General features: G+C 49.1%; 1 protein-coding gene across 2 annotated transcripts; it reads right to left on the minus strand.

The window, feature by feature from the left end:
* Positions 1-44: 44 nt before the first annotated feature.
* ARHGAP19 (Rho GTPase activating protein 19) lies at positions 45-26,570 on the minus strand. 2 transcript variants are annotated; one of them, XM_065638920.1, is made up of 12 exons: positions 26,527-26,570; positions 13,426-13,691; positions 9,032-9,112; positions 8,477-8,686; positions 7,666-7,892; positions 7,058-7,144; positions 6,084-6,149; positions 5,184-5,372; positions 4,367-4,465; positions 3,687-3,779; positions 3,250-3,318; positions 45-2,749 (listed from the first exon to the last, which is right to left on the minus strand). In XM_065638920.1, the coding sequence occupies exons 1-12, from the start codon at positions 26,556-26,558 to the stop codon at positions 2,693-2,695; spliced, it is 1,476 nt and encodes a 491-aa protein (XP_065494992.1). In that variant the 5' UTR covers positions 26,559-26,570; the 3' UTR covers positions 45-2,692. The 2 variants fall into 2 exon arrangements, with proteins under 2 accessions (XP_065494992.1, XP_065494993.1); XM_065638921.1 differs by lacking the exon at positions 26,527-26,570 and adding an exon at positions 16,451-16,534.
* Between the last annotated feature and the right edge of the window lie 322 nt (positions 26,571-26,892).

A 26,892-nucleotide genomic window follows, 5' to 3' on the forward strand; every position in this document is an offset into this window, starting at 1 on the left:
AAACCACTAAAAATAAAAGCATTTAATATGGGGTTTTCACATGAACACACAGAAAGGCAACAGTTTGAAACAGTACATACATAGCATATATAAATAAGCACAGATTAAGAATACTTTGGATATGATAGACTCTGGGAACAGTTAGTGGCTGCTCTGGGAGGAAGCATCCTTGTGAGTCATCGCACAGGGCAGACAAATGAGACACATCCAAGCATGACTGAAACTCTCCCTCGCCTGTGAGACAGTGTGAATGCATCGGGACTGCAAAGGGTCCTAGAGGTTGAATCCATCAGCCACCACCATCCTCAGCACAGGGAGGACAGCACCATGGGCTAAAGCCCAGGGCACCAAACCCCTCCTGGGACTGCCCTGCCTGGATACTGCACCCCCCGCTTTGGCAGGGAGAGCGTCTGAGACACGGAGAACATTGGGCTAACGCCTCATAGATAATTTTCTTAGAGCAAAGCAAATCTCAGCTGTGCCAGAAGCCAGACAGAGTCCCTGAGCTAAAGCCATCAGTAAGGGGTGACAGTGGAGAGAAGAGTTAAGTTTCTCTCATCTACACAGGAGCAGTGTATTCAGTCTGAGGAGCAAAATGCCTTGCCAAGCAGACACCCATACAGAGATGTATGCCCAAGTAAGCTAGGGGAAATGGAGAGAGGAGGAACAGGATGAGCAAATGCTTTACCCAGCAACTGCCCCCGATGTAAGCAAGAGCAGAAGCAGCAGGACCAGACCCAGCCCTCTGTGTGCTGCCTCTCAGCCTCCAGCTCTGCCTCATCTCTGCTCAGAGGCAAAGCTGAGATCCCCAGGTCTCTGCTAACAGCAAACCGCAGGGGCAAGGTAGAAGTGCAGTCAGCAAAACACGCCGTGTCCTTCAGAGAAGAGCACATAGACAGCTTTAGCCTCCAGAGGGAAGGACTACAGACACATCCAAACAGCACATACTACTACCACAGCAAACAGCCTCTGCCCTTCCTCACAGCACCCTCGCCTGCCCAGTCCCTGAAGAACCAGAGCTCTTTCTTTGCTGTGACAGAGGCTCCTAACACCAGCAGCTCCTAACTCACACATTTACAGTCTCACTACCTCCTACATTTTCAAGGCAGCTCCTACAATTTGGGGTCAGACTGGGGACAGGCACCCCCAACAAACTACCAGCAACATCCCTTTAGACAGAGCAGTATGAGGTACATAGCTCTGTTCCTCAAAAAAAAGTGACAAATTCCAGCTAAGCTGCACAAGGCTCTGATGCCCTGTTTTGACAGCTCTAGCCAGTCGACTGAACTCCCTGCTCACATCCCGATATTCACACCTCCTGCCATGGCTTGTCTCAGAAAGCTGTCAAGGACAGAGCTCTAACTCCTGCCGACTGCTGGTTCTTAAAGATTAGAAGACAACTATAATTGGATTCCAGAGATTATTTGCTTCACAGAGAAGGGTTGAGAAGTGTTGAGATGGTTCCCCAGCCGATTAAATCTTTATTTCAGAGTAGTGACCTGGTGTGTTTCCTACCACAGAGTGCTTGCAGACAGGTATTATACTTGGCAAGATTGGCTTATTTGAGCACTTTAGCTTAACAAGGCAGCCGACATTGGCCAGCTGTGATGAAGGTTTATCCCGTATCTAGGTGGTTTCATCTAATTTCTGCAGCTCAGGCCAAAGAGCTGAACCCAGCTCCAGTCCTTTCCCCCCAGTTTAATGACCAATCAGCCACCCAGCTCTCTTGAGCCAAAGCCTTTGGCACCATCTGCAGCAGATCACGCATGGCCAGAGCCCTCCCTCACCTCTCATGCTGCTGATGCTGTTCCTACGCTGCACACACAGCTGCCAGCTTCTGCCTGCCCCAGGCACCCCAGCTTCCAGCGCCTGGGCTGTCCTGCCCCAGATAGCCTCTGCCAGCCCTCTGCCCCACTCAGCTCAGCCTCCCTGGGGAACATGAAGCAGAGACACTCCTTGCTCACCAGGCAGAGCCCAGCAGCCACACTGTGCCATGGAAACACAAAGGCAGCAAGCAAGGGCTGCCTCCAGCTCAGGCTGAAATAGAGGAATACATTTATTGGGGAAGTGGCTTTTGTCTGGCCCCAGTTGAAATGATGGCACCCAGATCCTCTCCTCTTCTCCCAGGCCCAGCCTGTGCTCTGTACCGTTTATACACTCCAGATCTTTGGGGACAGCAGGATGAAATGGGGCTCAGAGGAAGAAGAGGAGAGGACAGCTCCAGAGGAGGTCTGGAGGTAAGTTTAGCGGTCAGGATGTAGGTAAAGGCTGGAGTCCACCATTCTTACTGCTAACAGAGGAGATGGAGCAAAAACAAGCCAACATGTTAAAACTTCAGAGCAGAAAAGCAAAAAAATACAGCCTAGCAACACTGCAGAGAAAGTTAAGTGCAAACAGTCCCACAATACACAGGGGTCTCCTTGTAAGCAAGCACTCCAGCTCTTCCCAGAGCCAGCAGGTCAGACATGCTGCACAAGTTTTGGTTAGATAGTGGTTTGCCCCATAGTAGAAGGAAATATAATTTATATACAGAAAGAAACAAGTCCCCGCAGTCTTTGCAAAGGTCCAGTTTCAAGAGTGCTGCTGTGTCAGTGAGGGTTGCCATGAGCCTGCAGCACTCTTCTCAGTGCAGCACATTATTCACAGCTTTCGAGGCTGGGCATTCCCCACTCGTGTATCGGTGCGAGGTGATTCAGAGGGATGACGAATCCTTGGAAAGCAGGTGGGCTCGCACGCGTCTGCAGGATTCCTGGAGCAGAGAATTAGAGCAACTGAACACTTGAGACACAGAATGCCATGCAAGAAAAGGCTGAGGTGCTGTCCTCCCCCTGCAAGGACTCCCCACTGGAATCTGCCTCTCACGTCTTTTACCAAACCAGAGCACAAGACAAGAGGCAGTGAGCAGATAGGGACAAACACAGCAGTTGGTCTTGGGCTGTACGAACCTCTCATCCCACTGCCACCTTGACAGGCTGCTAGCACTACCCCATGACACCAGCTTCTCTCTTCTTGCAGTGACAGCCAGCCTGTCAGCTCACAGGCAGAAGGGCTGTACGCACCTGCTCGGGTGAAGCCCTTCAAGCCCAGGCTTCCAGCGGCTTGGCACAGAGCAGACTGCTACAATCCAGGGGACCACAGCTGTCACAGAGCCTGAGACAGAGCCTTGTGTGCATCTCATTGCCTCAGCAGGTCTCTGAGCCCAGCAGGACAGGTTTCCCATGGGAAGGACAACGGGCATGTGTGTCTCACCTCTTTTCGGCCCTCCAAAGATTTCAGCTTTGCTTGGGACATGTGAGCTGGAGATCCACATTTCTGTAACTGGAAAGAGAGAGCAATAGAAGTAGAGAGCTGGGGAATGAAGCAGCATCCACAGCCACCGGGGAGCAGCTACTACCCAAATCCACTCTTGGTTTGTCTGGGCTGTGGGACAGCCTTGCTACTCACAGGCAGCAGGCTGTGTACATCTTATTGAAGGGGATGGGAGAAGGCAAAGGGGGCATAAGCCAGTGTCCCGGGGCAGGGACACAAATAAGTCAGAGGGACAATGCTGGAATGGAGGCCCAGTGCTGTCACCCCTGTGCTGATGCTGCCCTCACCATCTGCTGTGGTGTCCCCAGAGCAGCTTCCCAAGATTTTATCTGATCATACAGAAGAAACTTGGAAATCTTGTCTTGAGCAGCCCTTACCAAGTGGACGTTCTCTTTGCTGACTCGCTGAGGCTCTGGTGTGGCATCCCTGCTCTTCCTCTCCAGGATAATTGGGGTTCCCAAAACTTTCCGCTGCCGTAAGAAGAGAGGGCTGTTGGCTAGTGCTTAGAGTGCAAAGTGAAAAAGAAAGGGAAGGAGCAGGATGCATTGCTGGTAAGCAGTTGTATGCTGGGAAAGAAAAAAGGAAGCCAAGCTTGGACAAAGATTGCAAAGTAGAATCAACGGAAATACCACAGCACTAGGCTGAGCCTACCTGACTGGAAAGGGTTTAGGAGCTGACCTGAGGCCTGGTCAGGAGCCCAGCCTGTCAGAAGCTGGTACATGCTGCTGTGGGGCAGCCGACAGTGTGTTAACACCTGTGCTAATGGGCCAGACTACGACCAGCTCCCTGTCAGTCCTCATCTCAGTAAGCAGGCAGTCTTTCAGAAAGATGCATAAGATCCTACAGCCACACATTTTATAGATAATTACACTTTATACTAGCAAGGCTTATTCTCACTGTGCTGCTTTTTCTGTCCCCAGTGGATCTGTGTTCTTTGGCACCTAATACTTTGAACAGTCCCTTCCTCTGAGGGCCTCATTCAAACCAGGGCAAGGCAGAAGCAGAGAGGAACGTCAGAAACTCACAGCGGAGATGATGGGTCAGAAGCCACCTTTACCTTAATGAGGCCGCTGAAGGAACGTGAGCGGGTGCGTCGCGGTGCTGGGGATGTGGGTACATCAGAGCCAGGAGTGAGAGCTGTAGGATGTTTATTAAACTAGGAGGAAATATGAGGGCAGTGTGTTAGCACAGTTACTGTTACAGTTAAACCAGTCTCTTGCTGCTGTGTGTTGCTTTACCTGCTGCCCTCTGCCTAGACCTCAGTTTGGCTCTTTCGCACTCCAAAAGAGAAGAGCAGCTCAGAGCTGCAGGCGTAAGAAAGCAGGAGGTGGCTGCATCTCCCACACAGGATTATGGGGAACTTAGGTGAGTGGCTGTTTTGTCCTGGCTACCAGGTTAGCCAAAAGCAGCAGCTGCTGGATCAAAAAGGGGTTTGGGCAGCAGCTGGAGGCTGGCAGCCAGGACCAGTGCTGACCATGCCACCCAGTCTCTCTGGAGCAGCAGGTTGGCTGGGAATGCTCACTGGACCAAGATGACGTGTTTGTCCACTCCCCTGCAGGCAAGAGGGAAAAGGACTTTTCCCTTTCTGAACAAGGAAGCTCAACAAATCAGGACTGGGGAACTGCTGGCTGGCAAGTCCCTGACTTAGAAAATAGAGAGCTCAAAGCATAGCTTGGTGCAGCACCATCAGCCACATCCAGTACAGGCCTCCTCCTCTCCTCTTACAGCTCTGCCCCTTACACAGCCCAAAACCTACTCTTCTCCCCAGCCTGCCCAGAACTAGGAGCAGCTCTCAAGCAGGCCCTGCCTTTAGCCCTGTGCACAGGATTGTGCTGACAAGCATACCCCAAAGATATCTTTCCTCCCCACACTACCTGCCGGATAAGCTTCTTCTTCTTTGCAGAGTCAGGCATATTGTGGACGTGGCGGAAGAGCTCCTTCAGTGCTTCCTCCGTGCGCTGCTGGGTCTCCTCCTGATTGCAAGTGTCCAGTCGGCTTCGCTTCTGAGACCTGAGGGGCTGCAGTTCCTTGGAGCCAGGAGTCGTCAGCAAATCCAGATCGTCCTGGGAAAGTGGAGACAGCAGCCGCTTGCCATGCTTTAATCCAAACGAGCCACCCATCTGAGCCAGGCTGGGAAGAGTCTCTTGAGCTGCCTCACCCCCAGTGAATGCACAGGACTGTGTTTTCCCTACCCATCTGCAGCAGCACTGCACCAGCAGGCCCTGTGCCAGGAAGAGGTGACAGCAATACAAAGGTGACCCCATTGCTTCTTCCCTCCCCTCCTGGATGCCAGCTGCAGAAGCCCTTCCAGGCTGGAGAAGGGTCAGTGCAGCTCCTTGCGATGCATCTTGCCTCTTCTGCAGCTATACGAGGCAGGGAAGCGTTTGCTGGCAAGACACAAATCTTGTCCCAGTGGCAGCAAGTAGCCTTTATCCCAGCCCCTCTTCCAAGCAGCCTTGCCATGGCAGCAGGCACGTCTGTCTGTTTGGAAGGCACAAGTCCATGAAGGAGCAGGTGCTGCATGTGCTGGGCACAGGGAGCAGGTTTGCTGCTAAACAGGAGCTGGTAGCTTTCCCTGGGCTTGTGATTAACAGATGCTTCAACTCTGCCCAATTTCCCTAATACAGCCACCTGCACTACCACACCATATGGTTCCCTCACTCCTGCTCTCTGACAGATGCTCTCTCATTACTTGGTTTGTTTTCAGCTTCTTTCACTCACAAGGATCTCCTCATAATGTCACAGCCTCTGCCTTTTTCATTTGCTGGCCTTACCTTTGATGTGTAGGCTCTGGATCCCAGATAGTGCAGTCTGGCACACTCCCGGATGTACGCTGGCGCCTATGATAATGAGCAGAGAAAAGGCCAAACATATGTTTAGTATGTTTGGCCCTGGGGCAAGAGTGGCACCAGCAAGAGCTGCTCTTCAACAATACCACCCAAGCCACTTCCATCAAGACTCAGCTGTTCAGGGCAGACAAAGCAATGGGATTTCGTGTCCCCAGTGCAATCCCTGATTACAGTTTCCCTTTGATGCAGGCAATCAGCACAGAGTAGGAGCAGTGTTCCACAGAAGTTTTTTTCCAAGTAATTCCACTAGCTCTGAGCTGGCCAAACAGGAGCCTGACAAAGAGGGCAGAAGGGGAACTTTCTGTGGGAGGACTCTGCAGGGATCAGATGCCTACAGTGACCAGGAAGGTCCCAAGAAGTCAAGAGACTGCCTGTTGCAGAAACACTTATTTGGAGGAGCCTACAAAGCCCCACACCCTTAGCTGTCCTACTGCAGCACCCCGTTGTGAGCTAGACAGAGGCCCAAGGCTGTGTGCATAACAACAGTGGGTTGACTACGACCTGCAGAAAAGTTCACAACAAAATGACCTGTCATATTAGGTATTCAGCTTTTGGCAGCACTCACCCAGGATAAGTCCCTTCAGTTTCCTTATGTTGCCAGAACCCGAGGGGAACCCAGTTGCTACCCATTCCCAGGCACCAAGTTTCCCAGTCAGGGTGCAGAGGGTGGCAGCACATTGCACAGTGCTGCTGACCTGCCAGGCAAAGCCACCTCTGGGGCTGCCTGCCCAGCAAAGACCTCCTCCCTAGTCACTAAAGAAACAGTTTATTGTAGAAATCTTCCTTCTTCTACCGCTGAAGTGAGCACCCAGAATATACACATCACAATCTGTGTGGACAAGGAGCATTCAGTCTCCTGCTGAACGGCAAAGGAGAGCAAAACCCCAAAGCACACTTACCTTGAAGAGTTTCTGAGAGTGTTTAATCATGAAGGTCACTCCATTGTTTAGCTTCGTGATATTCTCCTGAAGGTCATTTGCTGTCACCTGGCAAGGGGACACAACCGAGGATGCAGCAGTTAGAAAGGGAGGAGGAAGGGTCTCTGCTGCCCTTGCTGTCTCTGGGACACAGACACACACGGTGCCTTGGCAGGTGGCTGGCTCTGAGGAGATGGGCAGGCAGGGCTCACAGCACACCAACAAGCAGAGCTCATGGAGCCAAAGCTGCTCTGAGAGGAGAACTACAGAACTCTGGGGCCAAACTGCTCACCAGCAGCACAAGCAGCCATGCAGAGAGATCTGCAGGGTTTGTCAGAGCTGCTCTTCTTAAAAGAAGGACTGTGCTGTGGTTTCAATTTTACTGAAAATGATAAAGCATCAATTGCAAATGAGACCTGTGGCAGGAAGGAGTCCTGCCAGGAAGCTCTACCTGACCATCCCAGCCTCCAACCCTCACATCACTGTATCAATATTTAATCTTCCCATCTTGGTTCTTCCCCCATATGCCTGCTAAGCCTCTGCTTTCTACCTTGCAATATCCCACCCACAAATACTGAAGCACCGCTCACATTTCTGGGCCACAGGATGTGGGGTGCAAACATGAGGGCAAGATTGTGGGCAGACATCTTGTTCTTGTCCTGCTTCTTGGCAGTCTGGTAGAGCAGGTCCAGCAGCAGTTTGAGCAGGCTGCGGTTGGGTGCGGGAAGAATCAAAAACAGCAGCTGGAGGGCTTCAATTTGGCGCTCTTTGTCTGGAGTGCTGGTCTTATTCCCCTTCTCATCAAACAGCGTCAAGTCTGCCAAATTAGAAGGCAGAACATGTGGGACATACATTACCTTCCCTAAGAACAGGCCTATTGCAACTGGTTACCCTTCCTTCTTTACATGCAGATCTCTTCCAAACTCCTGCACAGCTCTTAAGCCTCCATCTCTCTCCCCACAGCTCCCAAGCTCCACACCTGATGGCTACTCATCCCACAGGACAGCACAGCTGCTAAGAGTTGTGATAGGTTGAAGGCAAGATGGAAGTTCACATAAAGTAGTTCAGCAGTGGTTATTAAGTACATAAAACCCACGTGCAGCTCAGCAGACACCCAGGCTTAAAACAGATGGAAACCCAATGTGGGCTCCACTCCTGTAGGCATCTGTTAATGTCTGCTGCTGGAGAGAGAAGACTGGGCTAGACAGACTTGGTCTGATTCCTTAGGACTTTCAGCTCCAGTCTTTCCATCAGGAGGCTGAGATAGCAGGAAGACTCTTTCTTAATCTGCCTTTAGGCTCGCACTTCCAAAGCCTAGTGTGCAGTTCCGTAGTGTCACCAGCTTTCTAGGAAGCTGGCTCTGCTCCCTCTGCTCATTGCTGCCTCTTGTTGCTCACTCACCTGCAATTTTGAGGTGGGCATGGAAATGCTTGTGTGTCAGCAGCGGCTCTGGTAATTCACCCAGGAACATCTTAAGCAGGGTGGCCACATCATTGGAATGAAAATCCCCAGAGTCCAGGTCAATATCTGTACCGCTGTTCAGAGCATCCTTTAGGATCTGTTGCCTGATGCTGTTGCCTGGCACCCGAAACAAACCTTCTGCTCGTAGATCTGCTCAGCAAAAGGGAGAAAAGAACCCACTGATTAATCAGAGGCTGATTCCAATATTCTTACTAAAGCAGTTCCTTCCCATTTCTAGAGCTTGACAGCAAGCCTCAGTGAGCTGCGTTCAGAGACATGACTTCAAGCTGGCTCTCACCAGTGGAAAGAGTCCACGCTCAGAGGGAAAGAGATTAACTTATCTGCTAGGCAATTCTGGGAAACAGTGGTCTAGTCCAGCCCCAAACTCCTGCTGCTGGAGACCTCTGAGCTTTTCCATCTGTCCGCACCACAGACCTGAGGTGGGCCAAACAGATACCCTTTGGGATAGGAAGACAGCAAGACAGAGTCACTTACTTTTATGCAGATACTCAATTAGCTGGGAGACCTGTGCAATGCCTTCTTCTGTCAGTGGCGAGCCAAACACCACTCCTTTCTCTGCAGAACAGAAGATAATATGTTCAGACAGTGCAGAGCCCAGCAGCCACAGAGACGAGTGGTCCCCAAAGAACGGCATCTCAGCATGCAAAGATCAGTGTCCCAAAATGTTAAGGGTGAAGGTCACAAGGCTCCCCCAGAGATGCGAGATATCACAAGCACTCCTAAATAAGTCACTTCATCTCACCATGCTGTACTTACAAGGGCTTCATCATCTTGCTTCTTACCTCAGCTTAATTACAGTTTTTATCAGCTAAAGGAAATATTCTCTTGCTCCTGAAAAGAAAACACCACCAGAACAGATGCTTCATTTTAAAGGGCACATCATCTGCAAGCTTGGACCTTATGGAAACAGTGAAGCCAGAAGGGCAGATGTGACAGCCTGGGCTGCCCAAATGCTGCCATATTGGCACATTCCACACCTGGGAAAGAAAGTCCAGATTAATCCTCACTGCGGCTTGACATGGAGTGGAACAGAAAGAAGTGGTGCAGCCATGAGACTATGGTAGAGCAGAACAAGCACTACTGGGGAGAGCAAACATCATTCAACTGGCTCACACTGGTCTCCTTTTCAGGGAAAATCCCCTGATCCCAGTGAATCTCTCTTCCATCAGCTGCCATAGCCTGAGTAAAGTACAAAGGCTGAACAAGGAAGAACCAGAAAAAAAGGAGTAGTGAAGCAATGAGCTGGGCCCTTCTCCACTGACAGCTCCTCTCAGCCCTGGAGTTTGCTTTTACCTCATGAGGCCATTACAGATCAGGCATGAGCTGCTAGCTCCAGGACTCCAGGCTACAGTCTCAAAAGAAGATAGAAGCAATTGGAGCTGAAAGGAAAGAGATCCTTGCATAGGGGGAAACATTAGATGAAAATCGCATTTAACTGAAAGGCACTTGTTGAACCAATGCAGAAAACTGTTCTTGTCTAGAGAGGGACTTCCCAAGACAGTGGTTATCCAGCAGGACAGTATTTTCTAATAGGTGCAGTCTTGCTGAATGTCTTTTCCCAAACACACACAGCCAGCACATTCTGTCCCTCAGAAAGCTGAGGCAACTCCCAGGGACATCACTGGCAGCAACCAGAGCCCTGAGCACCACTTCTTCCCGCAGATGCATGTAGGTTTTGGCTACAGCCAGAGACAAGATGCTGGACAGGCCATACTGCAACATGCTGACTGGGACTGACAACTACAACCAGGCATAGAGCTGGTTTGTCCTGCCCTTGTACTTAGGCTTCAAAGAGCCAATGGATTTAGGAAAAACAATATTCCTCCCTTCTCTGTGACCTCACTGCCAGAAGCATGGGCCACTTCTGAGAGCAAGCTGGGCATTTGCACCCCAGCTTTCTGTGGCTGAAGACTTCCCCCCCCTTATTGTTACAGCTGACAGCCCTATAATCCAAGCAGTGCGTTGGCTGGTATGATAAAAGTTATCTCCCTCACAAGCTTTCTCTTGCACTTTTTTCCTCCCCGTCATAGCACATTTTGATTTTACTAGCTTTTGGTCTGTTGTACTACAGATCTTACTCTTCTGTGGTGTTGATGCTCACAGCATGTGGGAAAGACTTGGTTAACCCTGTGCACTTCTCTAGCAGCCTCCCCATGCAACTAAATTTATTCCGCCTGAAGAATGTTCTACTTTCTTCCAGGACTTCTGAAATATATGGTAAGCCACCAGGAACTCCAGCCTCCTGTTAAATCAAGAACTTTCTGACTTCTTTCTGATAAAGTGCATGCTTCAGTCTTATATGAGACAGGAGGAAAATGTGACCTTTTGGTCCACATATAGGATCTGAAAACCTTGAATGCAAAGGCAGAGAACAGTTCGCAAAAGATTCTCATCCTTGAAGAAAACTAAACTCGTTAGACATTCAACGGATAGAATAGTGGCCAGGAAGAGAAGAGGAAAATACATTTTCTTCAGACATGCAGGGCCTGACAAATTCGATTTACTTTTTAAGTCAGAAGTTGATATCTGAATGAGAATTTGATTCTCAAAGAAACTTGAAAGACATGTCTGGAGAATGGATGCTGACTTACGAAGGCTTAGATGTTATTGTACAATTGCTTCTGAAACTAAGCAGCAGCATGAAATTGAATTTCCTGACACTCAAAGAAGTTGTAAGTATTTGCAGTTTGATCAGCTCTGAGCTCTGTGGTCCCTGGCCTCTGGCTTTGAAGAAATAAAACCTGTTTGTTCTAGCTGGTCTATAACACAAAGAAAAACAAATGAGGGCTCCAAGCTGAAACACACAGTACACGAAACTGATTTTCTCTGTAGGCACAGACTACTTTTTCTCAGAGTTTGGCCAAAGAGTTCACAGACAGTGCCTGTCAACACAGGGAGACGCTGCCATTGCAGCCTGGGAGAGCAGCCAGCAGGCTTGGAAACATCTGCTAGCTGGAGCTGTGGTGAGACACACGGCCACGGAAACATCTGAATGGGGGAAGGTGGAGCTCTTGGGGAAGAGAGCTGGCGGGAGACACCAGATCTGATAAGAGCAGTGCTCCAGCAGAGTACAGATAATTTAAGATTAAAAAAAAAAAGTTAGAAAAGGCTCACAAGCCCCTGCTAGAAGGCTTTGTCAAGAACAGGGAAGCTTCCATACATGCTAAGAAAACACTTTTAGCTTGGTTACCCATTCGCTTCTGTTTGTCAGGTGGCAACTGTCTGAATTTAAGGTGTCCTGCTACTCTCCTGGAACTGAGGCAGGAGCAGTGACAGGTATGAACACAGTCTAACTGCAGTGTGAAGGGGGGGCGGGGGCAGTGTGAAGACCTGTGATTATGGAGCAGCATGGTCAGTCATGGCAATATTGAATAATTCTCACCTAAGGATGCTAAAGAACTTGATTTACCCCTGCAGTGCTGGCCAGGCAGAAGTGAGTGCACCTGCCAGGGTTCCCACTGGGTGAGCCAGGAGTGGAGAGCTGAAGCCAGCACCAGACAATTTAGCCTGAGCAGTGGGGCTGCAGAGCTTGTCCTTATGAAATACGGTGAAGGAATAGGTTTGGTAGAATCAGAAACCCTTAGAGAAACTATATAAAGACTGAAGACTGAAAAAGCCATATACAGGTATTGTGATAGTTCCCTTCTCAGAGGTACTCACCACAGCAGAATTGCTCAAAGGAAGGGAGTACTAATTAAAAGAGTTCAACCTCAGGCTGCCAACATCTGAAGGCGGCTGCCCAGGAAACCAGAGCTGATGAGGGATGCGAGAGGTGCCCAGATGGAGGCAGTTTCTCTCTAGATGAGTGAGAAGGTTTAACTGAACTTATCAGGAGAACCAGGCTCCCCCTGAATGTGGGCAGAGGTGGGAGGGAGCACACACCCTTCTAGTTACAACAAAACACACTGGTAAATGCCAGCCAGTGAAGAAGAAAGGATCTGAATATAACTGTGCTCAAAAGCGAGTCTCAGACTTGCAAGAAGGTGCCTGAGGCTAATGTTTCATAACCAAGACAGCTGACCTTGAAAGAGAAGATAAGAATTATCCATTTGCCAGAAGAAAGTTCCAGATGAATGCTCGTCTCAGAGCAAAAGAGAAATACGTAATTTCCCAGGGTTGAATCTGGGCTTGAGCAGAGTCAGTTTGCAGAGTTTTGTCACTGACTCACTGGACTGGGGTGTGGATCAGAGTGACACTGGCATTTGGATGGGAGAAGCTTACAGATTTCTGAGCTGCACAGACAAGACCTTCAAGAGAGCTGGGACAGCTACTGTAGGAAACAGTGGGCACTGAGTGAAGTCAGTGGCGCAGAAAACCTGGGCATTATTGTTCTTCATGGAACCTGATGCTCTCAGCCTTTACTGATATTCTGTGGCTTATATGGAAAGCTAATGAGCCAAGGAAAACAAAGCATGGACTGCCATGGACAGGAACAAGCGGAGACAAGGACACCTTGGTGTGTATTGGAAGAATCTGCAGATTGTTTGGGCGCCTCTCTCCAGCTCAGTGCTATCCACAGAGCCAGACCAGAAACACCCAAGGACCACAGCGATACCTCTGTGGTGTGTGCTGCACTGAGCACAGAGAGCAGCTGACCCACCAAGGCCAACCTGACAGACTGCAGCAATAACCTCAGAAGAAGGTACTCTATTACAGAAGTGGCAGGGCATTTCCTGGGTGAACCTCCTGGCCTCTGTTTTGCTCCTTTCTAGAGGTGGCATCCCCAAGATTACAAACCTACAGTATTAAGCATTCAACACCAACTCAAAACAACAGTCATACACTGAAAGTTTTGTAAACAACACGTAACAGATGATGACGGTCAGCATCATGCTCAAGGTAGGCACCAGACATCATGTCATACTCACCCTTGCGCTTCAGAGACATCAAAGAACGAAAAAATCCAGAGGCTGTGCTGTTTGCTCCGGGCAGCTTTGGGTCCTCCTCTCCCATGAGCTGGGCCAGCTCTGCCCCTGGCAGGTCAATGAGCCTGGTAATGTTGCTGACAACCAGCTCTGTGAACACCTCTGGTTTTTCATGGCGCAGCTTTTCCACAAAGAAGTCAGGATTGAAAATGATCGGCTGGCTGTGGAGGGAGGAGTCATTGCAAATGACAAAATTGCAGATGGCATCACTGCAAAAAAGGGAAGGAGAAAAAAAAAATAATACAGTAACTCCTCTTTTTTTCTTTTTTTTTTTCTCTTTTTTTTTTTTTTTAAGCCAGCTGGCATGCCCTGAAGGAGACATCTGCTGACACCGGAGCTACCAGTCTACACCAACAGCACTGTCTTTGGTGAGTGTTCAGCACAGTGAAGTTACATTTCCCTTTGGAGCAAAAACGTTTCTGGCCCATTTGTACAGCACAGCCCAAGACTAGCACGCTATGGCCTGATGGTAACATACGTGACATGTGGCAGCATCCGACTAAAACTTGCACCGTATCGACGACCTACTAGCTCAGGCAGATACGACACCCAATATTTTACATTAACTTACCACACTCAGTCATAAATAAGTTTGGTTCTGTCTCACTGCCCTGAAATTTACTCCCAGTGCCCTGAAAGTCTCAATCCCAATCTAAATTTTTTCACAGCCAGCTTATACTCATCAGTTGCCATTGCCATTCCATCATCCCTGTCTTCCTATCAAAAATGGATAGTTCCCATGTCCTGGGACTTTGTTTTTGAGATCATACGCATGCAACGACACTAGCCCACAGCTCTGCTAAGGATGTGGCCAAACGCTCCCAGACAACAAGCTGCCAACTCTTTGGCTAAGCACTCCGACTCTGGAGCGAGTGTGAACTCATCACTAGTAGCACGAGTCACGCAAGATCAGGCCTTGAGGAACCCCCAGTAACCTTTCTTCTAGAACATCTCGTTTTGGCTCATTCAATTCTTGCCTCTCCTTTAGGCTGTCCTTTATCCAACCTCCCTATTCTCTGCTGATGCCTAATTTCTTCATTTCATAGCTTCTCATGTGGCACGGGAAAAAGGGATGCACCCAAGACACTGTTCTACCAAGGGTTATCTGTAAAATACACTTAGCCCTACCAGAGGTTAGATAAGCTACACTTACCATGTCTAAAATCAAAATGAAGAGTTATCTCAGGTTAGTCAGCGTTCTTAACGCTCACACTTAAAGTTTGTCCCAATTTCCATCTACCTCTAGGTCTTCCATTACTGTCTTCCCACCATTGTTTCAAACACACGCTTCTCAAGTCAAGCCCACAGGCTAGAGTTGCCTAGCTTGCTTCTCCTGTCCCTCTTTTACTTAAATGTGAGGATTAGTGTCATTATTCTCGAGTCACAAGCTACTGCCCCAATGTCATACTCTGGCCCTGCGAGTTGGAGTGCCAGTTCTCCCAGGGCTCTGCGTGGAAGCTGCCTGCCCACCCAGCCTGCACACCCTGCCTGACATTCCCCAGCCCTTAATCATTCTTGGGCTCTTACACAATGCTTTCCCTTGTCTCAACACCCCTCCTTAGCGCTGAGCTCCCACCAAACACCATGTTCCAGGAGCAGCTGCCAGGCACACAGGTAACAGCAAGGTGGTGCTCCTGCCTCAGGGATCACTCGGTCCCTCCATGGTGTGGTACCCAGGGGATGCATAAGCTCTGCCCACCTCCCCGGAGGCCACCAAAGGCTTTCCCCCCCAAAGCAGGCTTTCCCACAGAAGACCGGAGCACTCTGACCTTCCTCTCTGCAGAGGGATGAAGGCCACATCACTGTCTTCGGACCACGCTGGGCATCTGTGCTCACTGCTCAGCATACCCACCACCGACAGCACGTGCAACCCACCAGACCTAACATCCATTGGTTCAAGCAGCAGAGGACTTCAGCTACTAGCTCAGAGATCTCAGCGACTTACTGTTCTGATGTAAATCAACAGCAGCTAACGAAGGGGAGGACAACAAAGCACATACTGGCAGTTCACCTGAACTCCAGCCTGCCCCCACGCAGCACCTGCGAACCCAACAGTTATCTGAGCTGCTGCCATACGTCTTTGACCTGAAAGACCATCTTGGTGTGATTTCCAGGTTGTGTGATCAGAATAAGAGAATAAAAGCGAGAACTCAGGCTTCACAAGGAGAAGGATACTCTCTGAAATCAGAGGAAAGAAGGCTCTCAGCGACACTTGCAGCGTGAGAATCTGTACGAAACCCTCTCCCCTTGCCACTGCTCTCCACGGATGTCAAAGCCTCCTTCAAGAGGATGGAGAGGAGGAAGGTCTGCAAGGCAGACTGCAAGGCAATCTGCCAGGTCATCTAAAATTTTAGAAAGCTCTTAAAGGCTCCCAGCTGCATCGCTCAGAGTGGCCTAGCAAGCATGCTGCCGACTCCAAATGGGGGCCATATTTTTCTGAGTACCTCCCAGTCTGTTTTTCAGCAGTTTGTTATCTGCAACAAATCAAGACTGAAACACAAACGACTTGGTATCAGCTGCCAAAAAGCAACTGCCAATCGATCTGATCATATTCGCATTTCATTGCGCTGAGCTACAATACACAAACAAATGCCAGCTCTGCCCATAATGTGGAGCAAGCCCTTTGCCTGAAACCCATGACAACTCATTCTGTGGCAATACAGATCCTGAGAAGGGTTAATAGCAAATGTATAGGCCCAGTGACCCTGCCGTGCACTGTTATTCACTCACTAGCAGTTTTGTTTCCCCACAGAGAAGATATGCAAATACTTTGCAGCAGTTACATCAAGCATCACAGATTATCTGGTCCCTCTGACAATTAGATACCTAGATTCAGAGAAAGAAAATTAAACAATTCTGTCAACTAGAACTGACTGACATGACTTCTCAGCACAGCCGGCTTCACAAGTTGCACAAAGTTTAACAACATTTAATACAAAAATAAATAGATAAAAGGTAAATTTCTTACATGAGTGCCGAGAGCTTTTGGAGAGGCATTAGGAAGCGGAGACAGGGAAAAGAACTTGCTCCTTGTTTCCAGCAACAAAAGAAACCTGCCTGTCCCAGCACAGCCTATGCAAATTCCACGCATGCTACGAGACACAAGGGCGCATTATTGGGGCTGAAAGGCCCCCTTGGCACACACTGGGCATCAGCCTTCACACAGAGACAAAACAGAAAAGAAAAGCTGGACAAATTGATTCATGTCTCTTGCCAAAGGCTGCGTAGCTGGCGTTTACCAGCAAATAATTCCTACATAGAAACCAAGGTTTTGAATCAGGACCAGCATGGTATTAAGTGCTCTCCACCTGTATCCAAGAGGAATCCATAAAATATCCCCAAATCTACCCGGTGTTTATCATGGGTAAAGCCATGCAAACACATTCCCAACAGCATCCAAGCACAACCGATGTTAAGGGGCGGGCAGGACCATAACCCAGTCCCTTAACTGCACAACCCCATGCCCAGGAACCTTGCTAGAAACACTCTCTGCCCCTGCCTTTCACACTTTTAGATCCTTTCCAAGGCAAAGCGCATAGATCAGCCCCCCACAGCTGGAAACAGCACCTGGCCATTGCCCTTTGCTACCAGCACTGTGCCACTGTGTGCTGTTCATCCACCTCAGGCTTCCCGTTCCACATTTCTCTGGATTCCTGTCCAGTTTCCCCGCCTGCCGCAGCTGGTTCCAGCCTTGTATACTCTTATTGTGGTACGGCACTTCAATGAGCTACTTAATTTTGAAAGGTCACTTTATTAGCAGCTCTTCCTCGCTCATAAAATTTGCCTTTGTATCATTATTGCTAATCAAAATGGAAATGTGAAGCAAACCCCTATTTCTGAGCAAAGATAAAGCCCCCACTGGCTTTACACACAATAACCCTGCCAATCCTCGCTGCTGCACACACTATAACCTTCAGAAAACGCCATGTGCCCCATCTGCTGTTTTCATGTTAAAAAAAGATGATGGATGTACTCTACCTACACTCACAGTTTATATCACAGCAGCAAAGGGGAGACAAACATGTATTCAGGGAGTTTGTTGCCTTTTTTTTTTTTCTTTGCTTGTGATTACGGAGTTGTATTTTCTATATGCTATGATCTCGGATTGCTTTACAACACCTCAAAAGACATTAAAATAAAGGACTAAATAGCTTCCTCTCTGATCCCATGAATAAAATCAAATCCCAATGAATAATAAAACCTTGTACTCATAGGGCTGTGATTAAGACAGCAGATTAAAAAAAGTGGGTCCTATATTGTGCCGAGATTCTTGCCATTCTAGTATCTTTTAGAAGCGAAGCCTGTGATCCCAGCCAAGTCACAAAGAAAGCTGTCTGTCACACACTACGTTCTTGCTTCAGGCATGACAGCCCCATCATTTCATGGGGAGTGGATGGTGCAGGAGGTCAAAATCATGATGGATCAATTAATCCCTAAGGTAACTAGAACCAGGGCAGTGAAATGCCTTGGAAACTAAGACAAAAATGAAACTTTAACTGGAAAAACCTGGTGATCGAACCTGTGGTGCAAGAGCTCTGCAAGCCAGCAGATTTAGCTCACATGGCAGCAAGCTTGCAGATAGGTGAGGCTCGACTGTTTTAGTGGCTTTTACAGATTTTATATTGTTCTAACTCCACCTATGTGAAGGCAGAAGGAGGTTCCAGCAAGCCAAAACAGAGCATAAGGAGAATAAAAGTAAGCAAAGAAAGAGGAGGAAGAGGTACCTTTGGGGCAAGGCATTGGCTGTGTTTGCCTAGCTGGGAAAATGGAAAAGCTGGAAACTGTAGAATTTTGGAGGAGCCTGATGTACTTCATTCGGTGGGCAAAATCCACCTTTGGTGCCATTTTACACAGTTCATACATTGTTGCTAAAGAGCTAACGCTTCAGACACACCACAGTAGAGGAGTCTTACCAGATGTGAGTAAAAGGATTAAAGAGCTTTTGAAAATAAGGCAGATAATGGAAGAAAAATCTCCTACTATAATAACAAAATCTTTAGACTGTAAGAAACAGCCAGGCTACCACCAAATGCTGAGAGCAGAGCGATCAGCAGGCAGTGCTAAGGGACACAAAACGTGAGCGATTCTTTGCCTGGCTAGGCACAAAGGGAGACAGGACAGATGCACACAGGCTCGCATTTCCCCAGGGAGAGAGAAGCAGCATCATTTCCTATGTCGTGCCCGAGTAAGGAATCAATTAATGAGGATGTCTGAAGACTGTATTTCCAGAGCCAGAGAGGAGCTGTTCCAGATTTTGCAAAGAGATGAAAGAACCATAGTGGAATTATGTGGAATCATTTTAAGTACAAGAGCACTAGAAGACAAATTATTTTATAGATTCAAAAACTGTATATGTTTAAAAGAAGTCTAATGGGGATGGACCACAGAGACGTTAGAAGTGACTTCACAGTTAAGGTTGCTTTAAGGACTGTACTTCAGACTGACATTATTGTAAGACAGCATAACAAAGATCACATTCAGGCCTCAGATTTGGCACAGTAACTCTTCATAGGATGACTGATTTGCCTCTGAAAAATGTGAAGAAAGACGAAGAAATTTTTGCCTAGGTTTATACTTATAAGGTCTATAGGGGCAGAGTCCTTTTTTGATAAGTACACAGAGCACCGTGCAGTGGATGCCAACCATTGCCTACTGTCTCTAGACTTGATACAAGTAAGCCATGCTAGGTAACACTGCCTTTTAAATTTTTGCTTTGCTTTCTTCACATTTAAACAGCTAACATAGAGTGATTCAGGTCTTTTAGCTATGGGAACCCGATAATAATATGCAATTTGAACAGCAAGAAGCCGGGGAAGAAAGCTGCTATTATTTGATGGCAGCCTATGCTGGACAATCTGGAACTAATGTAACACCTGGCCATCTTTTGGACATTGGGTAAATAGGATATCCAAGTCGCTGCTATAATCTATGAATTCAAATTCTGTCTCAGTAAAGGACTCAAAGCAGACCTCTGCAATATCAGCTACACATCTGTGATGTGAACCTGGAGACAGACCTATCTGGGAAGATAAAAGGGTTAGAAGGGGGAGAGAAGTTTGCTTTGGAAGAAGCTGAAAATGCAACATATTACCAGTGTCAAAGAAAACTGCAGTAGCAAGACAGTTTGATATGCGTGAAACATGAAGAGATTTGCATTTCGGTATGAACTTCTCAAGTTTGACCTCAGTGAATTCTTCTATGATATCTTTAATACTAGCCACTGGAATATTTTGAAGTTAACAAGGCAATACTTCAATCAGCCATCACCACAACATCAGAGCATCCAGATGCCTTCTAGTGCTAGCAGGATGAAAAGAGGCGCCTTAGTGAGGAGCCGCACATTCACAGTGATGCTCCTCACCAAGTCTCCTTCCCTGCACCACCAGCACAGCTCTGGATGATCCCATGCTGTGCAATGGCTCAGTCTCCTACCCAAGGCTCTGTAAAAAAACACGGAAACACAGCTACTGCCAGAAACCCATTAACTTTACATTAAAGATCTGCAAGCTCATATGCCTGCCTTAACATCAGAATAACACAGTGTAATAGCATTAAATAGCCATGCTGCTCCAATTTTCATGACTTCCAATGCAGTCTAAAGTTTGTGTCTTTATTTTAATATAAACCCCTACTAGGAGCAGCAATAGAAGAGGAGCCTTAGATGCAATCTTGATTTCACTGAAACCAGCACCAAAACTGAATCTTTTTAGATGGCAGCAGCTGCCTCTTCTCGTTACCGATCTATTCACTTTTATCACTGTGGCACTGGGAACCTCGGTCACAGCTGGAGACTCCACTGTGCTCCATGCTGTACAAACACAGAACAAAGGCAATACCCTGTCTTTAGAGGGCTGATAGCTAAATCTGAAATGAATGCTGGAGGGACAGAAAAGAGGAGGAATCCCAAGAGAAGAAGCAGCACTATCAGTCAGCATGACTGATATAACTGAATTCTGCCGGCTTTTCTGTAGACATTATTAAAAAGGAGGGCGAGGAAGGACAAGAAAAATAATCAGGTCACACTGCAAACATTGAGAGGAAATCCAGCTTCTGCATGAGGGGCAACATGGGACCGAGCACAAAGGAGCTGGTTTGAAAGCTATCAGGCAGGGACGGCTGGGACATGGGGCTGAGGAGGCAGGAGCTAAGCTCCACGTGAGGCAGAGACAAGAGGCCAGCAGTGCTAGGGAGTGGGGGGGCCCAGCAGCACCCCAGAGCACCCCAGGGCCCCATCCGGACCCCTGCACAGGGTGGGAGGGTCACAGCCCAAGGAAGCCCTGCAGCTGCTTCCCACCACCCAGAACACACTGGACATGCTGCCTCCCTCAGGAGAAGGTTACCACGGGCTGGGGTTAGTCTATATAGAAACTGAATTGATGTATTTTCCCTGCCCCAGTCATATAGTTATGATCATGTCAAAACAATGCATCTTTTTTCCTTTGTTTTACTAATCTAAGCCAATTGCTTCGTGAATAATGTACCATAGATCTGAGGTTCTCAGGGGGCCCAGGTTGTATCTGCCCCGAGCATCGTGTCCCATGTCTAGGACACAAATTTGGGGCATTTTTTCCCCGTGCCCTGCAGAATTATCCACCAAAACCTTTGACTACGAGTCAAACTAACAAACTGCAAGGACACCTCCACTTTTCAGGAACTCTAACACCTTTCTTGTGTAATCTACCGTTCTTTACTGAACGCCTGTCCATGGACTCTGGCCAACTGACTGCTCTTCAGCTTTATTCACACTCCAGGTAGGAATATTCTTCCCACTTTTGCCCATTTGGTCCTTAGCTAGGTGGACTGCAAGGTCCATACGTGTCTGTATCCTCAGAGTGTGCATGGGTACTTTCCAGTTGCCAACAATTAAAGCATTCCCTTACTATCCTCATTTTAAAGTGTCTTTACCTTCTTTACTTCCCCATTTTGAGTGTACCAGGAGTCAATGAGAGGCACAGGCCAGTCCTACCTTTATCTCCTTGGCCTCTAGCACTCAGAAACTGCTGCATGTGCCTCTGATTGTCATCCTTACTCTTGAGGATAAGAGCCCTAGGGCTTCCTTCAGAGGCAGGGGAAGATGCAGTTCAGAGACTAGCAAGGAGGAGAAGATGCTTCTCAGTCCAGTAGCTCCAAGCCAGTGTCCAGGTCAGACCAGAATTACCAGCTATAAAGAGGAGCCCCCACAACAATCAGGTTTACTTCTGACCTGAAAAAAATCAAGCAATCACACAAAAACAGCACAGCAAAATTAACAAGCTATTGTAGCAACTAGAATGGGAACTCTGAGTAAACCAGCAAGGAAGGAAGGGTGCTTTCCTCCAGTCCTCCCACAGGGTGATAATCACCCAAAATTGGTGGCACCAACTCACACCCAGAACACATTTGAGAATCCCATCCCACCATCAGCTGTCAGTGCTCAAGCAAAGCATCGCAATGAAAATATCATGTGCTGTAGCACTCTCTGTTTCACTCCACTAGTGTTGTTTTTTCTCGACTGAAGGGACACCAAGACCTGGGCCTGGACCCACAACCAGCTCTTGGGTGAGATTTTGTGGTCACAGCCTGGCAAATACAAAGGACAAAGGTATTCGGGAAGTCACAGCTCTTGTTTTTGTCCATTACACTTTTGTAATTCCACAATACTCCTTCGCTCTGGAGGTGCAATGGGCAAGATGCAGCCTTGCATCTGTATTTTGTATCGTGGTGTCTGCAAGGGATGAGAGCACATCAACCCCCTTCTCATCAGCAATGCTCTGCAGACACCACTGAGCGTGTCAGAGGCCACATCCCATGTTCCAGATGTGTAAACTCTCACAAGCTGGAATTGCAATGAGGCACACCTGGATGCATGCCAGCATTTAAATAAGCTGGTGACATCTGGTCAGGGCTGCTGAGGCACACAGATAAACAGGCTAGGACAGCCGCAGAGCAGCACAGCATGGAGCACCGGAGAGACAGAGATGCACAAAGCAGCCCAATTAACTCACTAAATTAAACAGAAAGGGGACCCAGTGCTTTTGATATCCTGCCATGCCCGAATCCCCTTCAAAAACTGAAATACTGTACACAGATACCAGGATCCATATGATGATAACCTATACTGTCACTTAATGCAACTCTCCCATATTGATCAGAAAATGCTTCTCTTCCCATTCTGCCTGAGAGGTCATGTCTGCCTGATTCACCTGGTTTCTCTGCAGAGCCCAGGGAGCAGAGATATATATAATATATATATATATATATATATATATATATATATATGTGCTGCTTGGGGGGCTGCTCAGGAGGATGCAGAGCAGCACGTGTGTGAAAGGGGAGCTCCAGGCACCCGAGAGCTCCTGGAGGACGTTCCCTGAAAGGATTCCCGCTCTCTCCGGCATGGCCAGCCCTGGCACGCTTGTCTCCTGCTATGTGACAGCTCGTGAGCAGGGCTGTAGGAATGCCCATATGGAACTCCCAAACCATAAATCTACGCTTCAACGTTGAGTCTCAGCTCCAGCAAAACAAAAAGAGAAACTAATGCCGGCTCCCCCGAGGACTCCTGCCTCTGAAAATCAGAGCTGCCACACCACCACTCGAGAAGAAAGGATGTTTTGGCCAGACTCCAAATTATTAGAGCTTTATAGGCCAAAAGCAAACACATTAAAAGTTCTCATAAGCCAGCTGGCAGGCAATTATTTAAGCAGCTTATCACATTCCCTACTATCTAGAGTTTCTGAAAAAATTTATGAGGAAACTGTAGATAGCTTAACTGCAATTACCTAGTGTAGAGGTGAGAAAGGCCAAGGGCCAGGGAGTGAGGCTGTTGCACCTTAGAGAAAAGGGCTGAATGCTCTTGTCAGACACAATGGTGAGTGTAATGCAGCACCGGGATGAGAGGCCAGGAACATAACAGACCTGTGAAGCTCTGAAACAAAGAGTCAGCCAAATTTATCACAACATGGGGCCACAGTTCCCTCCATCTCTCTCCCCAAGCTGGCTGCAAGACCCCACAGTGTCAGCCCCCAGGATCACAGCACAGGATTCGTGAGAGCCTCCTGCTTCTGCCCAAGAGCAGCAGAGCAGGTCAGTGCCTAAATCCAGCAGAGCACAGGCTAAAGAAAGGGCTTCACCTCCCTGCTCTTGCCTCCAGCTAAAGAAAAGTTAAAACAAGATCCTATAGAACAAGCTAACTCTGAAACAAGTTGAAAACACAAGGTCTCAGCTGTGACCAGGAGCCAAACCCGGCTTACAAAGGGACAGTATTTCCAACAGGAATGTGACTTCAGTGCAACCATTAGATATTAGCCAACATTTCCATGCTGCTCTGTCTCTGTCCCATCTGTTCATGCCACTTATTAAATCAACACACACTGAAGACTTTTGACCTTTAGGACAAGGAATTTGATTTCCCAGCACAGCATCCAGCGCTCCAATTTCAGACTGAACAGAGTGCCCAGGCACCTTTAAAGGAGCGTTAATGAAGCCCAGTGACATTTTCATATGCATGTAAATGTGCACACAGCAACAAGGCACCGGCTAGGCTGGCAAGGAGACCCAGACGCTGCTTTGGGCTATGTGGGCAAGCAATGCTCCGCCTTCATGCAAACAGACAATAAACTGGGGCGCAGCAGAACAAGGATCCTGTTGTCCAAGCCCATCCCAGGCCCTGGATGAGAACAGGACAGGGTGTTACATGCAAACATACAAAAACACTGCAAATGCAACATAGACTTGAGTTCAGGTCTGGATGTGCGCCTGATGAGGCTTGAGCTGAGTAGGGGATGACGCAAGTCTAGGTCTCAAAGATTTTATTAAGAGTTGTGGAGAAGGAAACATTTGAATAAAAATCATCCCCTACTCCAAGCTATCTTCAGAGAAAAGTAGCCATGCTTTCAGACATGGCTTTGACTCTGAAATCAACCTTTTTTTCTGCATGACTCTCAGCAAGTCACTTTCACTTTTTCCCATTAACTCATGTTTACAGTGGATGTTTTCCTATTTGCAGTAAAACATAGATGGCAACTATGTCTCCTTTCATTGCTTGTTTATGATGTGAGCTCTTGATGTCCAGTTGTGCAGTGACATTCAAGTCATTTTAGCAAAATGCCTTTTTTCAGCACACCCTGCCTTCCAGATCCCTTCCATTTATGCCACCCCTACCATAGCAAATGGCCAATGTGAACACTGAGTGCCTGGCAAAGCATTTAGGCGCTGCTTGAATCAAATATTAAATGCATTCATTAAACAGACAGATGTTTCTCTTTTGAAATTGAGCACTCGGGCACACTGCAATCATCATTCACGGTTCTGAAGAGCCAGGCAGAGGTTAGAGAGACCACAAACTGAAGAGAGAGCCACACAAATCATCTTTCGTCACGTTCAGTAACATTTAGTAAGGAGGTTAAGACAACCAGCTTTCATTTCCAATCTTTAAGTCAGCATGCTATGAGACCACACACGCAGCATGCAAGCTTTACTAGCTAACTTGCACTTCTCTCCAGATGAGAGGCAATGGGCAAAAACACAGCCGTGGCACGTATTTGGGAAAAAAAAAAAAAAGGCAAGCTTTGTGGTGATAGACCTGCAAAGTAAGAGATCAGTTTGCTAGCACTATGTGTGGGTGACAAGGAGCATTAGAGTAAAACTTACACTTCAGGCTTTGCTTTAACACCATCATTTGCAGGAAGGCGGAGTGAGCAGCAGAGGGGTGGGTAAAATAACTGGGGAATTACATCCTAAGGACAACTGTCAGCATAAAACAAATTCAGTCACTTGGACTGATCCAGGCCATGTTCAAAATACTTTATCTAAAAGAGTGTTGCAAGTCTCAACTGCACAAAGCATACTCATCCCTTTACCAGGTCCAGTGTTTAAGGCAATCCTTGCTCAAACATGCCACACTGAGCACCATCTCTTCACCTCTCCTCAAGCAACACTCTGCCCCAGCCCAGGCACCGCAGCAGTTCTCAGAGATGAGCACAGTAGGTGCCATCAAGGTGGGTTTGGCTCAGCAGCAAGCAGGACAGCACCACTATGAATCAGGCTGGGTATGAGGCATCAGCCCTCAACCATATTTATTTTGCAAGTCCACAAGAATTACCCCTCAAAGGATACTCAGTTTGCAGCTCCACACTACACATGGAGATTTAAAAAAAAAAAAAAAAAAAGGAGGAAGAGATATTACAGCTTTTTAGCAGTAATCCAAAACCACTGTTCTAGTGAGGAACTCACTCATACGGTCTCTGCTGTTTTATTGGCAGCAGTCGTAGAACGGTTACGTATGAGCTAAAGATTAAGGATGTGAAGCCCGCAGCGTACGCACATTTGGAAAGCAAGAATAGCGCATGTGGAGCGGACAAAGCCAGGGAGAAAGCGCTGGATGCGAAACAAGTCTGTATAGTGCCATCACCCTACCAAACCCTGCAACTGCCAAGCGCTCGGCGGTCGGTGCCACTGCGGCTGCGGGGCTGCGCCAGCCCAGCCCCGGCTCCCCCGGCCCTCCGCGGGCAGCGAGCGGCCGCGCCGGGGCAGAACGGCGGGCCGGCACCCCTCGGTGCTGACCCGGGAGCGGGGACACGCTTCCCGGCGGAGCGGCTCCCTCCCCGGGGGCGAGCGGCTCGGAGCGGCCGCTGTCCCCTGGCCGGAGCGGCGGGCGGTGCTTCCCCCGCAATGCAGCACAGGGTAGGGCGGCCGCGGCGAGCGCTCCCCGGCCGCCGGGGCCGGACCCGCGGGGCGGGGGGACCGCGGCAAAGCAACACGGAGCTGCCCGCAGGGTGCCGCCTCCATCCCCCCGGGGCTGCCCGGTGACACGGCCGGCAGGAGACCAGGGACCCCGGCCGGAGGGACAGCTGCCCCGCCGCAGCGGGACGGAGCCGGCCCGGCTCGCAGGGGAAACGCCGCAATGGGCGGGCCGGTACGGAGGTGGGCCGGTACGGAGGTGCGCCGGCCGGCGCCTGCCGCCAGCAGCGTGCTGCGGGCGGGTGCGGAGTGCCCGCAGCGGGCCGTCAGGCGGCGAGGGGCCGGGGAAGGGATGCGGGTGCCGGCCCCGGGGAGCCCCGCTCCTACCTGCCGCCGGACGCCGGTGCTCCCGCCGCCATCTCATACCTGCCGCTCCGCCTCCCCATTGGTCCGCCGCACTACCCGTCCTCGGCTCCGCCCTGCCCGGGGCGCGCATCACCATTGGCTGCAGCCGGCACCACCCCATCGCCATTGGCCGATTCGAACGGGCAACGACCGATCCGCGCGCACGGCGGAGGGGGGAACGGCCACCCACGCTGCGCGCGGCACGCTGGGAGCTGTAGGCGGAGGGGCCGGGGTGCGGGTCTGTCCCCGGGGAGCTGCGGCAGCGGCCCGGGAGCCGGCAGCGTGCGCGACCTGGCTGGCACGGACCCACTGCTGGGGGCAGGAAGGTGCCTGTGCCATTTTCCCCTC

Source organism: Caloenas nicobarica, chromosome 7, assembly GCF_036013445.1.
Source record: "Caloenas nicobarica isolate bCalNic1 chromosome 7, bCalNic1.hap1, whole genome shotgun sequence".
NCBI classification, from domain to species: Eukaryota; Metazoa; Chordata; class Aves; order Columbiformes; family Columbidae; genus Caloenas; species Caloenas nicobarica.

What these genes read in the sequence shown, in the direction of transcription:
- ARHGAP19 (XM_065638920.1), bottom strand. Translation starts at nt 26,558, where the DNA reads ATGGCGGCGGGAGCACCGGCGTCCGGCGGCAG. An exon ending in ACTCTCAGAAACTCTTCAAG is followed by an intron (nt 6,150 to 7,057) that starts GTAAGTGTGCTT and finishes TCATTATCATAG; the next exon opens with GCGCCAGCGTACATCCGGGA. An exon ending in CTTTGGAGGGCCGAAAAGAG is followed by an intron (nt 2,750 to 3,249) that starts GTGAGACACACA and finishes TCTCTGCTCCAG; the next exon opens with GAATCCTGCAGACGCGTGCG.